General features: G+C 34.6%; 1 protein-coding gene across 1 annotated transcript; it reads right to left on the bottom strand.

Moving 5' to 3' along the window:
* Positions 1-4,038: 4,038 nt before the first annotated feature.
* LOC146944391 (elongation factor G-1, mitochondrial-like) lies at positions 4,039-8,599 on the bottom strand. Its single transcript, XM_085742773.1, has 2 exons — positions 6,091-8,599; positions 4,039-5,952 (listed from the first exon to the last, which is right to left on the bottom strand). Exons 1-2 carry the CDS (start codon positions 6,634-6,636, stop codon positions 4,240-4,242), a joined length of 2,259 nt encoding a protein of 752 aa, XP_085598899.1. The 5' UTR covers positions 6,637-8,599; the 3' UTR covers positions 4,039-4,239.
* Between the last annotated feature and the right edge of the window lie 8,710 nt (positions 8,600-17,309).

Raw genomic sequence — 17,309 nt, 5'->3', positions numbered from 1 at the left:
TATAATTATATATATAGTATAATCAATATTCGTCCTTAAAAAAAATATCAATATTCATATAAGACAAAATTAACATTAGAGGTGTAAATAAACTTACCATATATATAGATATTAGTGTACAATTTGTTACCAAAAAAAGACAAGTTAAGTTTGTTTTTTTATTCAGTTTCATTTTGTTACGTAACAAAAAAATAATAAAAATCTTCCTTCAAAAAAAAATAATAATAAAAATCTAAAAATATTAGTTACGTGTGTTACTTAAGATAAGCATATAGCAATTTTGTTACTCATGCACCGCCAAAGATAACTAACATTATAATTAAAATATATGTTTCGAAAAAGTGGAGCCAGAGAGAATCGAAGGAGGTTACATAAATTCATAAGCTCCTCGTTAAGCCGGATGGTAAGCTGAAAATTTTGGCTTATTAAAATATGACATAAGCAGCTTATGAAACTATGATAAACCATTTTATTTATTTACCCAAACACCTTTAGAAAGGCTTATGGGAGTAGATAAGCCCATATAAGCTCAAAATAAGCCAATCCAAACGGGGCCTAAATATATCAATAGCAATGTCATACAAAATAATAATGGTGGTATGAGAATTTGAAGGATCAATAATTAAATAACATATATTTTTAAAATAATTAAATGATGTGTAAAATTTTTTTTGGTATCCACCTAAATGATATTTATTTGGAGTTTTAATTATACAAATATTTTTCTTTGGAACAAATGTTGTCAACCTTTATCTGATGTCCATTTCATGTTTGAATGATGCTGCTAACCTTAAATTGTGTAGGGGATTTTCAACTCAAATGAGCAGTGGGCAGTTCTGTTAAAGCGTAGAGTTCTCAGAGGTCACAGGACTATTGCTCATAATGTCTTCTCATCAATATGGAGTGGATTAAAACACCAAATACCAATGCGATGAAATCACTGAAAACTCATCATGGCTTATCGGTAATGGGGAGAGAATTAATATCTGTCTAGATGATTGGAGTGGCCAGAAACTTTCTACTGTTTACAACATCCCTGATCATATTCAATCTCATCCAATCTCAGACAATCAATGTCTATCCCAATTCCCAACCATTTTGCAGCAAGCTTATCCTTCTCTTTGGAATATTGTTGAAAACACTGTCATTCCATTGGAGCAAAGTAGTGATGAATTACTTTGGTCTCAAGCTGATTATGGACAGCTTTCTCTAAAATCACCCTATGCTCACTTTAATCCTCCTGGTAACAACATTTTTTGGGCCAAGCTAGTTTGGAATATTAGCATTCCTCCTGGTAACTAACAACATTATGATGTGGAGATTTATGCACAACAAACTGCCAACAGATGATAATTTAATGCTGAGGTTGTTATATGCCCTCTATATGTAACTTCTGTCTCAAGGCACCAAAAACTAACAATCATATCCTGTTTGAATGCTTCTATGCCAAAAACATATGGAACTGGATTGCAAGCATAGTCAATGTCCCTCCTATAGAGTCATCAGAGAGTAGTATGTGAAAAGTGATGGACAAGAATTGGTCTCCCCAGAGCAAAGTAACAGTCTTAACAGCTAGCTATCATCAACACAGTCAACAATATCTAGCATGCTAGAAACCAACTTAGATTCAACAACTCATCAATTCACTGGAAATATTCTATTGCAAGCATCATCTCAAATGTGAACCTCCCAGGCAACAACACCAAGAAATGCTCAAACAACTTCATCACTGATTTTACAATGCTAAAAGCTTTTGATGTCAGAATTCTCCCTCCCAAAGCTCCAACAATCAAAGAAGTTATTTGGAAGCCACCAATCCACAAGTAAGTCAAATGCAATTCTGACGGTGCTTCTACTGGTACCACTGGCATGGCTGCTTGTGGTGGTACGTTTAGGTCCCATCTTGCTGATAACTTGGGCAGTTTTGCAGATAATCTAGGATTTGCAAATGCATTCAGAGCTGAGCTAGTAGGTGCAATGTTTGCAATTGAGATTGCTTACTACAAAGGTTGGCACAATTTATGGCTTGAGACTGATTCTAAGCTGGTTACTCGGAGCTTCACTTCAATCAACATTGTTCCTTGGGACCTAAGAAATCGTTGGTTAGACTTTATTTCTAACAAGGTTTCTAAGTGACCTGCAGGTCGAACCAAATTCAGGTAATAAGTAACACTATTAGTCCTAGCTTATTGTTTAAAAGCATGAAGAAGAAGTAACAATACGATTTTGGAGACACTATTTATTGTTTAAAACATTGTTCCTCTAGGTTTCATCGCAAACTGCTCTTAACATTGTGTGGTTCTGGTTTCTATCACTTGCCTTGTGACCTGCTGGTGTTTTCCCTTGCATTAGGTCCGTAACACAGCCAAATATATATCTATGCAATTAAATATGCTTACTTCTGTTGAATAAAAATGCAAAATACGCTTTAAATGATGTTTAGAAGAGGTGTAAATTGCATACCGAATCTTACGCTGCAGCAAGTTACTTCCACAAGCAAAAAATTCCATGGGTTTTCCGGCATCAAAGCATGTCGAATGAATATAGAAAAGCTTAGGTGCCTGCATGTTTACCTCAACTTTTGTCATAGAACTTCCATCTGCAATCATTGAAATGGATTGGTTAATGTAAACAAACTGAAAGTTTCCAAACTCGGAACTTAAAGCCTATAACTCAAAATAGCAAAACATGTACTAATTACACGGATATAATTAAAGAATCAATTGATTAATTTGTTTCATAAGAATCAGAAACACAATGCATATCTCTGAGATGGAGGATCAACACACTAAAAAGGTTATCATAACTCAACGATCAGGTTCTAAAATGCTCTTCAGGAAAAACAACTCAAATAATTTAGGTGAAGAGTGAACCAAAAATTAGAAGTATACAAATGAAACAGAAACAAACCTTTCGTTACACAGAAGATCATGTCATTCAGATGAATTTGAGAAGCTCCTCTTCCAGACTATTTCTGGGAGCAACAAGATCATGCACATAATACATAGGGTCTTTGAGTAACTGAGACGAGACTTCGGCAATCAGAAAGGGAAAGAAAAAATATGAACCAATCAAATTCAGTAAAAACTTGAAAACGGGGGTTTTAATTCTTTTTATTAGTTAATTAATGAAATTCCTGATTCATTACAGAGAGAGGGGGTGGAAAAATGTTGCAGGTATCACACAACTAATTGGAGCACAAACAAATATCTCAATATAGCAAAACTAGCAACCATGAGAATGAGCATAACAAAGAACAATAAAGTCCAATACGGGGCAGTGTAATAAGAAAGCATTCATTTTACCTAATGACCACTTAAGATATGGTACTAGATCTATAAATAAAAGAACATCAAGTTCATACATTTATCCACATAACATTAGGCATTGCAATAAAAATTGTCAGGATTGTACACCCATGGCGGATATATCCCTCCAGTCCATAGGCATACTTGTCAACCATTGGAATATCTGCAGAAACATTTAACTGCTTATTAATCGGTCAGTAACATGTAGATGACAGAAAATCTTGCCACAATCAAAATACTAAACTGTAACTACATGCTTTAAAATACTTGGAGGCGCAGCCTTCTAGGAAATTATGCAGGATCCCAGTCATAAAGCTTAAAAGAACCCTGGCCTGTTTGGCACTACAAGCAAATTATAAATCAGCAAATACCAACTATAATTTCTCGCATCGAAAATAAACATTTGAATGGAAAGCAATATAGAAGCAGGGAAACCTGTTACACAGCTTCGATGCATAGTTAAGAAAACAAAACAAGATGTCAATTACTGCCTCTACAAACGCAGACCAAAGGAGATTTTCCTCAATATGAGGGACACATATCTTATATAACTGATTATCAAAACCAAAGATAATATTATTGTCTTCAGCCCAGTTATGTGGAAACGGAACACAATACTCATACTTCAGATACTTTGATAAGTGAACAAAAATCTAAACTAGCTGAACATATATGATACATTTGAAAATGGGCATAGATGTGTCAACTAAAATATAAGAAAACTCCAATATATGATAAATTTAATATTAAATCAAATTTCCCAATAAAACTAAGATTGGAGTGACACCAAATTGTACACTATCACAATGATAGCAACTTTTTATTTGCTTTCAAAATTTTGTTGACCCTAAAAAATGAACCAAACCTGCAATTCTTTTTCCTAGGTAATTACTCCCAAAAATTTAGGACCGTGTACTTAAACAAGGCCAGATCATTCAGCTGCCTTATTGCCCTTGTATTCGTTTATCAATCGGGTCTGTACATCATGAGAAACAGGTGAATGTTCCTTATATTCCATTGTGAATTCACCCTTTCCCTGTGTCATCGAACGAAGAGCCGTAGAATACCCAACCATATTGTTAAGAGGGACATGAGCTGTAATGACAGAATCATCTTCATCCTGATCATTGCCAACAATCACACCTTTTCTCTTGTTGAGGTCACCAGCAACAGCTCCCTGAAATTCTGTTGGTACTTTCAGCTCAACAAGCATAACAGGTTCTAATATAACTGGTCTGGAAGCTGCGTAACACTCTCGAAAAGCATAGATAGAAGCCAATTTAAAGGCAAGTTCACTGGAATCAACATCATGAGCAGCACCATCAGTCAAGACAACTCGGAGATTTTCAACTGGATGTCCAATTAGGGCACCAGAGTTGGCAGCTTCTTTAAAACCTTTCTCAATTGCAGGGAAAAAATTTGATGGAATAGCTTGACCAACAAGCATGTTTTCAAATTCAAACTTAGTTCCTGACCCAGCAGGAAGTGGTTCAATATATCCAATCACCCGTCCATATTGTCCTTGCCCTCCGGATTGCTTCTTATGTAAATAATCAAAATCAGCACGTTGAGTAACAGTTTCTCTGAAGTTCACCCGGGGCTTTCCAACTGAAGCATCAACGTTGTACTCATTCTTCATGCGTTCAACATAAATATCTAAGTGTAGTTCTCCCATTCCAGAAATGATTGTCTGCCCACTCTCTGGGTCCAAGCAAACACGGAAAGTAGGATCCTCTCTTTGGAAGCGATTCAAAGCTTTTGAAAATTTCCCTCCAGAATCTTTTGTGACTGGCTGTACCGCTAATGACAGTACGGGCTCAGGAACATTCATAGAAGCCATTGTGTATTTAACCGACCCATCAGTAAAAGTATCTCCTGATGCACAATCAATACCAAGTACAGCAACTATTTGGCCAGCATATGCCTCTTGAATGTTGTGCATCTCATCAGAATGCATCTGAACCAAGCGAGAAACCTTGATCTTTTTGCCAGTAATAACATTAACAATAAAATTACCCTTCCGAATGACGCCCTCGTAAATTCTTAGATATGTTAACTGGCCAAAGTCCCTTTCTTCCAACTTGAAAGCCAATGCTACAAGGGGCCCATCAGGACTTCCAGTTAGCTCAACCTTCTCCTCATTCTTAGATTGGTCAAGAGCATAATTACTAACTTCAATCGGACACGGCAGATAACTAACTACGCCATCCAGAAGTGGTTGTACCCCCGTGTTTTTGCCAGCACTACCCATGAATACCGGTATAAATTTCCGCGCTATGGTAGCCCTACGAATTGCTCCCTCAAGATCAGCATCTGAAATGTTCTCATCATCACTAAGAAAAGCTTCAGCAAGCATATCATCAACCTCCGACACAGTTTCTATGAGTTCGCGTCTTTTTTCTGCCACCAACGCTTCCATATCTGCAGGCACTTCTCCAACAACAACATCTTGGCCATATTTACCTTCAAAACAATAGGCCTTTAACTTCACAAGATCTACAACTCCCTTAAAATCATTTTCCAAACCTATTGGAACTTGCATTGCAGCACAATGATGCCTCAGCTTAGACCTAGCCTGATTTATAACTTTCCACGGATTCGCTCCCCGTAGATCAAGCTTGTTGATAAATGCAATTCTTGGAACCTGATATTAAATGTAATAGTTAGTTACATTATTTTTCTTAACAGCTAAATTTTATTTATAATCAATCTCTAGCACGCACAAGATGAGCAAGAGATTCCTATCCCTCAATGTTAACCACAACTATTATATCTAATATACCTGATATCTTCTCATTTGGCGATCAACAGTAATGGACTGACATTGTACACCAGCAACACCACAAAGAACAAGAACAGCACCATCAAGAACTCGCAAAGCCCTCTCAACCTCAATGGTGAAATCAACGTGACCAGGTGTGTCAATTATGGTGATCTCAGAGCCTTTCCAATTGCAATACGTAGCAGCGTCTTGAATAGTGATTCCCCTCTTTTTCTCAATTGGCATGAAATCCATCTTCGCACCAATGCCATCGTTCCCGCGAACCTCATGTATCTTGTAGATCTTACCGGTGTATAAAAGTATCCTCTCCGTCAACGTCGTCTTCCCGGAATCAATGTGCGCTGAGATTCCAACGTTGCGAACCTTTTCCATGGACTCCTTCCACCATGGCTCCTTGTCAATTGTCGCCGCAGTAGCGCGCGCCACGTTCCCCGCCGAGAAGTGACGGAGGTGGGAAGTGCCGCCGGTGACGAGAGACCCCGCCGCAGTGGTGGGGGTAGAGGAGCAGAATACATAACGAAGACGTTGCGGAGAGAAGCGTTGCATGGTGGTAGGGTTCAGTTCAGGAAGGTAAAACCCTAAACCCAAATTACAATACACAACTAGTACTAGTACTAGTACTGGTATACGTTTGGCTGCGACAAGTTGAAATTCTTTAAACGTCCGGTGCAAAGGTAAAACTGATTTAACTTTTTAAAATGTGTGTATGGATTTCCTTTTACAAAATCTATTTCGATATTGCTAGTGTGTCTTTGGTTTGGCGGTGAAGATAATTGATTTAGATAGAATTGATTTTAGTTTTTTTTTTTTTTTTGAAGTAAGAATTGATTTTAGTTAAAAGTGAGTTAAAATGAATTGATTTATGTTTGGATACACTGACGCAAAAGTGATTCTTATGAGTTGATATTGTTTGGATTGTTTGTTTCAAAATTGATTTTAGATATGTAATGACCAATATAGTTTTTTTTATAGGACTTTTAATTGTAGTTAAAATTAGTGTGTGTTTGGTTTAGCGGTGGCGAGAATTGATTTTGATAGAATTGAGTTTGAGAGAATTGATTTTGGTTAAAAGTGAGTTGAATGTGAATTGATTATGTTTGGATATGCTTTTATAGAAGTGATTCTTATTAGTTGATGTTGTTTGGATAGTTTGAATCAAAATTGATTTTGAATGTAAAATGACCAAATACCCCTAAACATAAAATTTCTTATATTCCCTCAAATAAAAATAAAAACAATCTTATATAACATTGTGAAGGTTGTATTTAGACGTGTGATAAAATGATCATCATATTTATAACAAAAAAAAAAAAAACACTACAACCCAACCCAACTTTCTTCTTTAAAAAAAAAAAACCCAACCCAAACTTTCAATACAAAATTGGGAAAATCAGATTTACTGTGTCGGTGACCCTTCCATTTCTACCAAACTTTCTTCATAAAAGTTTCTACTTTCTACACTGTGTCCCTTCCATTTCTCAATACACCAACGCGTGTTCCATTTCTCAACAACCTTCTTCAATGGTTTCTACACCCATCTTCATCTCTCAATACTTTGCTACCGTTTCTTCTTCCTCCATCTCTCAATAATTTCATTTCATTCTACCATTTTTTCATCAATTAGTGCAGAGGGAAATTCAGATCTGTGTGATTGTGAATTTTAGAGCTAAAATGCAACCTGCAGTTGGTTTGAGTGCAAGACCTGGGTTGGTGAAGAAGAAAGTCATGGGTAATTTGGTAAAGTGTACCAATCATTGAAAATTGAAATCCAAACGTGATTTTGATTTGCCGTGGAAGCTATGAATTTCAGCTTCTCCTGTACTGGCGTTTTGAAGGCAAACGTACGATTCTAGTAATTGCTTTTTTTGTCTGCCAAACAACACAAAAAGGGTCAGAACGGCGTTTTGCTGTTGAAACGCAAGTTTGGAGGAGAAAAACGTGTCCCCAAACATACACTTAGAGAGAACCCATTCTCATTTTAGATTGTAACAGCCCGATTTTCGCTAGTTTTATTTTATTATTTATTTATGTGTGTTATAAGTGCTCTTATGTGATTATTTGCCTCTGTGTGTATTTTTGGTCGGGATTCGTAGAATTCGGTGTAGAAGGGTATTTTAGTCATTTTGGACTTAGGGGCATTTTGGTCATTTTGAGGGCAGTGGCAATTTTGTAATTTTGCAGAAAGTTATTTTTTTTAGTGTTTAGTGGAAGTTATTATTTTACCTAGTTACTAGAGAGGGTGTAGTAATTATTTTAATTACCGTTAAGTGACCGTTAGCGTTGTATTTTACCGGTAAGTGAGTAGTAACATTTTTGAGGTTGAATTAGAAATGGGTTAGGCCCATTAAGGTTTGTGAGATAAGCCCATTAAGTGAGCCTTTATAAACTAATGTTAGTGAGAAGAGATAGGGTTACAACATTTTCATTTCATTTCATTGGAGAGGAGAAGAGATAGAAACTAGAGAGAAGAGCAAGAACAAGGGTTAGAGGCAAGAGGGAGATTCACCATCTAGAAGCTAAATTGAAGCTTGAATTAAGGATTCTTGGTGTTAGAGGTAAGGGGGTTAGTCTTTACTCATAATCACTTAGTTGTAGCTTCTACCCTAACTTCTTACATAAGTGCTTACTTGAATAATTGATTATTTGTGAAATTAATGGTGAAATTCGTGCTTATGTTGTGATGCAATGTTTGGGTATGTGAATTGAATGATAATTGTGTTGATGTTGTTGAATTTGCATGACAAAATGGGTTTATATACATATAACATGTTCTTGAGTGAAATAGTTGATGAATTATGTTGTAGTTGTTGAATTGGTGGTAAATTCATGACGTTTAGTTGCTGTTGATGTTGTGAGATGATGTTGTTGATGAATTGAACCTTGGGTATTCATAATTTTGAACTTGTGTTGTTTATTTGAAGTTTTCATGAAAATGGGTCAAATGATGATTTTGGTTAAGAGAATGGTTTGGGGCAAGTTGTATATGATTTTGTGTGTCTTTTCATGTTTAGAAATGTTTAAACAAACTTTGGAATCAAATTTGGGCATTGGGGAGTCAAAATTGAGGTTTTGGGGTGAAAATGGCTCTTTTTCCCGAAACTACTGTCACAACTCGCACTGCACTTGCAGCTGCGAGTTGGATGCGAGCAGGAGTGGCTTCCTGGGAGCTACTCGCAGTTGCGAGTTGCACAGGACAGAACTCCCTGTTTCGCATTCTTGTGTCTTTTTCGCACGTTTCTGTTTTGAATTGGTTTTCGGTGTAAACATGAAAGTTGTAGAGAATTTTGTTAGCTTTCCAATGGCTTTGGTTTGACTTGAAAATAATTCTTGGTTTTTGAGTTATGATGAAAATACTCCAAGGTGGTCTTGGTGAAATTTTACGAAAATTCCGCATAACTATTTCTAAGTCGACCCAAACCTCATGGATTGTTTCCAATCTTCGAAACTTATATTTTATGAGTTCAATTAAGGTGTTTAGTAGTATTTAAACTATGATGTGAGGGATCTAACTTGTTTTGCTTTGAAAATGGAAAATTTTGTAAAAAGTGGAAAAGTGAGACGAACTTTGTGATTTTTATGAATTCGTTGTTTTTGGCCGATGAAATGCTTATGTATCCTCTACTGCACCTATAAGCGACTTGTGAGAATACATGGCATAGGCAATTGAGCTTGTAGAGTTGGTTTTGGTTCATAAATTCTATTATTTTTAAAAGGTGACTTTTGGAGACGAACTTAGTAGAAATGAATCTTGAAGGACTAAAGTCTTATGAATCTTTTGTGAATGGTCACATATGATTAAATAATTGTGTTTGAATGATTGTGGAAGGTTGAGAATGATGTTTATCATAAATTGTTGTGTTATTCCATTTTACTTGATTTATGTGATGTAAATGGAAACGAATTGTAAATTGATGATGATGAATGTGGATGAACCTTATGTGAGCTATGATTGTTGAATGTATGGGCATGATTCTTGATAATGCAATGTTGTTGAGTTGTTGAAATGTAAAAGGAGGTGTACTTTTACATTGTTTTGATAGTTGTTATGTTGGAGTTGTGCATTATCGAGTCATTGCTATATGTCCATGCATCATATCATGTTGTTGTTGTTGTTGAAATGTAAAAGGAGGTGTACTTTTACATAGTAAGAGGAGGTGTACTCTTACTTGGATGTTTTTGTTGCATCCATTGTTGTTGATTTGGTACCACATGCATATATGTGTCAAGTCTAGGCGCATTGCATAAATTGAATTGTCAGATGATTGTTTTTGAGATTGTTAATGATGGGTGGTAAGTGTATACTTGTATTGCTTGTATGATTGAATGATTGATGTTGAACATGCATGCAAATACTTGTGAACTCTTTTATAATTATACATCTGTCTATTATAGTTTGATTATGATTAATGTAATACTTACCCCCAGTGGTTTCAACCGCCTACCTGTCTGTATGGATGGGTAGACGTTGTGCAGGACTAGACGCTTGGTGAGTTTGCTTGTTGGATGTTTGGACGACGGGAGCTTTCTCCGTTGTCGTGTCAGTGTCGTAGTATCTAGGCTCTGATTAGGCTTAGCGTCTATTTGTTGTTTTGGATTCTGTTGCTATGTTGTTGCTATTGTCCACTTGTCGGATTTGAAGTATTTTCATTTGAGGATTTATTGACCTTGGCATGTATATGTTGAAGTTTATGATTTGAATTCCGCTGTGATCGTTGAGATATTATATATATGCACGATATTGTTGGGTTTGTTTTGAGACGTAGCATCTATTTCTAGAATATTTCTGATGTATTCGCGCGTTTTACCGCTTAATAGAAATAGGGTGTTACATAGATCATCATTCAAACATATGTTTTCCGAACCCATTAAGCTTATGTTGAATAATTAAATTTAGTATAATTGCATAAAGAGGAATGCTAGCGACAACCGCTTATGCACTCTCTCTTTAGACACTCTCCCAATTATACGTCCACGTCATCCTCTCTTTTAGCCATGTAAAGGGCAACCGGTTTTCTCTGTTTCTTTTTTCTTTTTTTCTTTTTAGCCATCATTTTCCATTCATCTCGTTCTTTCTTTCTTTGTCAACTGCAAATCACCAACAACCGCTCTCCATCAAGCATCCCTACACCCACTAACCTCACCCTTGCTCAATGAAAACTGGTATTTTAATACTGAATCTCCTTTCTTTTTTATTTTTATCAAGAGAAGATCTTTTATTTTTGACATCAATAGAGAGAAGATCTATTGAGAAAATTGGTAAAAGAAACAACAAAAGCCACATCACCATCAAAACTCAAGGAACCGTCATAACCCCTTTTTCCTTCACTGTATAATTCCCATAAAAAAAGCTTTCGATCTTAAACTTTGTTGGAGTCTTTTTGGAACAGAACTATCACAGCACCACCGGCCATGGTGGTTTTATACAAAGTGAAAGATTAAGGACGACTGTGAAAGTTGTTTCCAGGGAGTTTTTTTATTCAGAAAAAATGTGTCTTTTTTAGAAGAGGAAAAAAAAGTGTTAAACTATGCAAAAGAGAGAGCCGGTAATCCGGTAACCACATTTAAAAAAACTGCAACGTGGCCCAATAAGGAAGCATGTGTCAATAGCGACTGTAAAATCGCCTGTCCATAGCATCCCTCTTGCATAAAATTAGTAAAGAAATATTATTTGTTCACAAGTTCATTTAATAATAATATGAATTTAGAAGAATTATTTTTAGTATTTTTTCTGACAGAGTTATTTTAAATGTAATATAAGCATCATAGGATAAGTTTATATATTGTAAAAAAAAATTAAAAAAAAATTATACTGTAATGAAAAAGAGAATGTCCTCATGAACTTAGATCAGTTGGTTAGGGACAATGCAAAATATATGTAAGGTCTGAAGTTCAAACTCCGGTCACCACCAATAAAAAAAGTAAAGAAAAAGAGGATAGCATGCCAACTCGGTGGTTACTCACCCACTTGTAGTGAAAATCGAATTGAGATACCACCGACAAAATGAAAAAACAAGCCGAGATGCCATCGGAAGCAATAAATTTCTTCCCTATAAGAGTCCAAATTTCTCACAGGAAACAATCAATTTCTAATTCCTTCCCTGCATCTCAGCTTTGTTCTCTTCCTCCTCTTCTGGTACAGCCTATTGGTATTCTGGTACAGCCCTCTTCTTCCTCTTGCACAACAACTTTGTTGTTCTTTAGCCAGAGAGGACAATTATAAAGAAAGGGTTATAAGGGAAGATGGTTTGAAAAACAAAATTGAAACTGAGAATCGATTTTGACTAACGCAAAAGCTCCAAATCGTAACTTCGGGTCCACCGTGAGTTTGGGTATGGAGGCAATTCATATGGATGAAAGTCAAACATGAAAGTTTTTCGTCAAACCGCATTTGACTGCTCCAAACGCACGTTTTGAGTGTTCGAACGGTAATCCAAACATGCACCATGACTGAAGTAAATATTTTCACAAGAAAGGGGGATTTGAATTGTGACCTGTTTAAAAATTGCCTGATAAAAATTCTCAAGTATATATACTTGGATTAGGTTAGTATGTTAGTTAATAAAACAATAATATTGTGAAGTGTGTGATAAAAATAAAAGAGATAGGGAAAAAGAAAATCACACACAAGAAGTATCCTGGTTCCCCCAATATGGGTTAGTTCAGTCCCCACAATACTGTGAGATTTTCCACTAGGTAGTTGCGTTAAGTTACGTTAACCACAACTCCTCTTTAGTCTTCTTTTTACACAAATGAGTAACTTTTACCCTTGCTAGATCCGACTGATCTTTCCTGCAAACGAGTAAATCTACCTTTGCTTTTACAACCAAAAAACAAACGAGTACAAATCACCCTTGCTAGATCTACCTGATCTATCCCTACAAACGAGTGATTTAACCCTTGTTTTTTTTGCACACTTGTTACCTACAAGCTTTTACAACCAAACAAACAAACGAGTAACAATTACCCCTTGCTAGATCTTCCTGATCTTTTCTGCAACCGAGTAATTTTACCCTTGTTTTACACACTTGTTATCAACAAGCTAATACAACCCAATAAGAAATAAATTCTTAGTTGGACCAAATAAAATATTTGTGCTAAACTAAAAAAAGCTCAAAACAAAAGAGCAATTTTTAGGATTCTAAGATGAAGAACAAAAAGAGAGCTTTGGAGTATTTAGATGTTTATGCCTTTGCTTCTCTAAAAATGTGTTTCACTAAAAAGGCTCAAAGCAAAAGAGCAATTTTAGTTACTAAAACTGAAATATGAAAAGAGAGAGCTTTGGAATTTTTGCAGGTTGTATGCTTCTTGCTTTCTCAAAAATTCAGTGAGAGCTTATGAGTATTTGAACTTTGTATGCTTCTGCTTTCTCAAAAGAATTCGGTTACTTTCCTTCAGCTGAGAGCTTCAATATTTATAGGCAGAGAGGTGCTTCAAGTTGTAATGAAAGAGGTATCCTTGCTGCCTTTCTTAATTCTTCTCACGTGCACATGATACTTTAATTCAAATTCCTTTAGTCTCACATGTGTGTAAACAGCTAGCAACAACTCTCAATTTCTTTAGAAGAGCCTTGAGTCCCACGTGTGTTGTACCTCCATAAGCTAGAAAAATTGTGTGAAGCTTTGGACAAGTTTTATGTTCTCACGTGTAACTTGATAATATGCAAGCCAGCAATTAGTTGTGACCTTCACCTTATGTGTAGTGTTTTTTCTTTCTTTCTAAGGTAGGTAAATCCATGTGTACAAAATTATCCAAAGGCTAGTGAATTCTTGCTGTAAAAGGAGAAAAGCCAACTTTTGTTGTGTGCTTGTTTCTCTCATTGGATTGGACATAGAGTAGTATTGGAGACAAGCAAAACCAAAACCATTTTCTTTGTATTTCTTGATAGCAAAATTGTATGCTTGTTTTGTGCAAGAGCTAATGAGGTGTCACTTCCTTATTGGTCGAAAGCCATTTTACTAAAATCTTGTTGTTTCAACCGTTCCATATTTGTCATTTAAAATGTCAATTAAATGACCTTTGATGCCTTAAATTGCAATATACCAAACTATACATTTTTCTCTTCTTTGCGTGTGAGAAGGTCTTTTGGCTTTCAAAATTTGTTACGTTGTATGAGAACAAAAATTGACGATTGTTGCGCGCCTTTAATATTTAACATGTGACTAAATAGAACACTTAAAAACACAAGTTAAATAAAAAGATAATCATAACCTTCGATTAAATCTCCTTTGATGAAAACAATAGTCTTTCAATATCATCATGAAGCTTCTGATACTATTGTGGTGATACTTTTCAGTATTTTTGTTCTTTCATCGTTGAGTATAAATAATGCACTTGTTGATGTAAGTTGATTCTAGTTTGTCCACCTCAATTGATTTTTATCCTTTCAACAAAAGCTCAAGTGCAAACATCAGTAGCTTAATATTCATAAAACTTATCATTTACTTCACAAGGTTTGTTATCATTAAAACATCAATAAAGGATTTTTAGATTTTATCTCAACAATGACTTGTTGTCCTCTTCACTAAAACTATCCAGACCGCAAATAGATACCCTCTTTCTATGCGATGCCTCTACGGGAAGAAAATAACATTTGGATACCTAACGAGCACAAAAAATTACATTTTTAGTCTTTTAATTTAATTTCAAATAACAGTTTGGTCATTTATCTTTTTTCCATTTTAATTTTATCTTTTTCAAGCTTCAAATCTAATACTCTAATGCAAACATATATGAAGGTCATAAGAAAATAAAACTATAAATTTGAAGCTTGAAAATTCATATACAAATATGGACCAAAAAGGCAAGATTGAAATGAAAAACAGACAAATGACCAAATTATTACCTAAAATTAAATTAAGAGACTAAAAATCTAATTTTGTCGCACAATGTCTCAAATACACTCTTTATATGCGTGTATCACTTTTTTTTAAGATTATATACGACTACTTTTACACTATTTTTTGTAGAAAACAAATCACGTATCATTGTCAAAATTATATAAAAATGTTAAATGTGGTTTCGGATTATACAATTCAAACACAATTTTGATGTGTTCGGATTATATAATCCTAAATATATTTATATATAATCAGCAATCAGAATCTCTCTCATTTAAGCAATTTTGAACTTTACTTTTAAAAACAACCAAAAGACAAAGTAAAAAAACGATAAAGCCTTTTAAATATAATCATAAAAATACGACAAAAAAGTCTAAAAAGCAAATAAAACTAACACAATTTTTTTTGGCTTTTTTAGAGAATGTGAAAAATTATATAAAAAAAATGAAAAATTGGTCTAAACAATGAAATTTTTGGATTTTTTCAAGAATCAGAAATGTTTTCCCCTAAATTCCAGGCACAAGAGGGGTACTTAAGAGTTGTTCTGATTTTACTAGATTGTTGACCCGTGCGCCGCACAGGTTGAATAGACTGTAATAAGTAAAGTATAAGAGATGAAATAATTGGTATCCCGTGGTATAAATTGAATTGAAATTAGGGATTAAGAAGAAAAAATAAAAAACAGAGAAATGCATATATAAAAAAAGTGTTACCAGAGAAGAAGCGAGATTTTTGAAGGAGGTATTGAAGCAGTAATTGTCAAAGATCCTGAAATGAAAAGAAAAAGGAGTGATTGTGAATTTATATGGAAAGCGGTGAAGAAAAAACAAAGAAGGAAGAGAGAAAGGTTTAACGGGAACGAACCTCGAGAAAAATCATGGATGGGTAAAAGAAAAAAAGAGGAAAATATTAGGGTTTTTGTTGAGGTAGCATGGATAATCACAAACTAATGATGCAAATTTAGAGCCAAAATTTTAGGGTTGAGGATTAGCATTTAATGATGCAAATTTAGAGCCAAAATTTTAGGATTGAGTTGTTGCAAACCTAATAAGGGATTAGTGGAGGGAAAAAATTAGGTTAAGTTGCTGCAAACTTAACAAAATTAATAAATAAGGATAATAAAAAAAAAAACAAGGAACACGCTATATTTTTTAGGTTGTTCGGATTGTATAATCTGAATTGGTGAAAAACTCGTTTTTCCACCCGTTTCCACCCAAAACAAGGGTGAAACTCCATTTTACATCATAGAATCTGAAAATCTTATGAGTGTTTTCGTAATAAAAATAGGGCGCAAGAGAACATTATAGAGTGAGAAAAGTAATATCCAAAATTTAGACCACTTAAAGTTTAAGTCCAACTTAGACCACTTGAATGACATGTTTCTTGGTGTATGTTTTCATGGGTAATAATATACCATGCACACTCGATGCTAAACACATTGTTACGAAAGTCTTCTTCCTTTTTTTTTAAAGTAAATTAATAATATTTTTCTTCAACAAAAGTAAATTAATAATATTAAAAAATAGGAATATTATCCCGTACTTGACACGAATATTAAAAAATTGGAGTAGTGTTATTGCCTGTCATGCAAGGTCTTGCAAGCCGTTCGAAGCCTTATTGTAATGGAGCAGTGTGATTGACCATTATATAGCTTTAATAAAAATTGGGATTAAATAAATTTTTCGTTCTTTTTTTTTTTTGGGAGAAAATTTTTCGTTCTTAAAATATAGAGAATTTTGATTTTAGTCCATAAAAAATAAAATCGGATATTTTTGTTCTCTAAAAATTTCTCATTTTGTTTTTGGTTTCTAATGACCAGTTTGTGTTAATATCAATGTCAGGGTTATGAATTTTTATGTTCAAGATGTGTTTAAGTTATGAAAATCTATTATGTACAACCTAGGTATGTCCATGTTCAAAAATGTAAATGACATGCTGAAATTATGTCATTAAGGACAAAAGATTAAACTGGAAATTTTTAAAGGATGAAAACATCTTATTTTATTTTTCAGAAACTAAAATTAAAATTTGCTAAAAATTATATTGTATTAATCAAGTATTTTTTTTTTTTTTTGAAAGAATCGTATTAATCAAGTATTAGCAATCATCAATTACGTACGGGATTGATCATGTATGAGTATGATACAGTTGTTGTGAAACAAAAAGGTTTCGTTAATCCCTTGCTTACCCAATCAAACTGCCATTTTTAGCAAGATCATAAAACTTCATAACTCATAAGGACTACTACATTGCATGTGATGATTCCTATCCCAGTCATCCCTAAACCCACTACCACTACAATAAAGAAAAAGCATGATAAAATACGGTGATATAATTTCTCTTCTATACATAGTAATAAGGATACCCTTTAATTCCCCACAC

This window comes from Medicago sativa, chromosome 2 (assembly GCF_051527215.1).
Source record: "Medicago sativa cultivar Bolivia chromosome 2, Bolivia_mono, whole genome shotgun sequence".
Lineage (NCBI taxonomy): Eukaryota > Viridiplantae > Streptophyta > Magnoliopsida > Fabales > Fabaceae > Medicago > Medicago sativa.
This window is presented reverse-complemented; position numbering and strand designations above follow the sequence as displayed.

What these genes read in the sequence shown, in the direction of transcription:
- LOC146944391 (XM_085742773.1), bottom strand. Translation starts at nt 6,636, where the DNA reads ATGCAACGCTTCTCTCCGCAACGTCTTCGTTATGTATTCTGCTCCTCT. An exon ending in GCCAAATGAGAAGATATCAG is followed by an intron (nt 5,953 to 6,090) that starts GTATATTAGATA and finishes ATTTAATATCAG; the next exon opens with GTTCCAAGAATTGCATTTAT.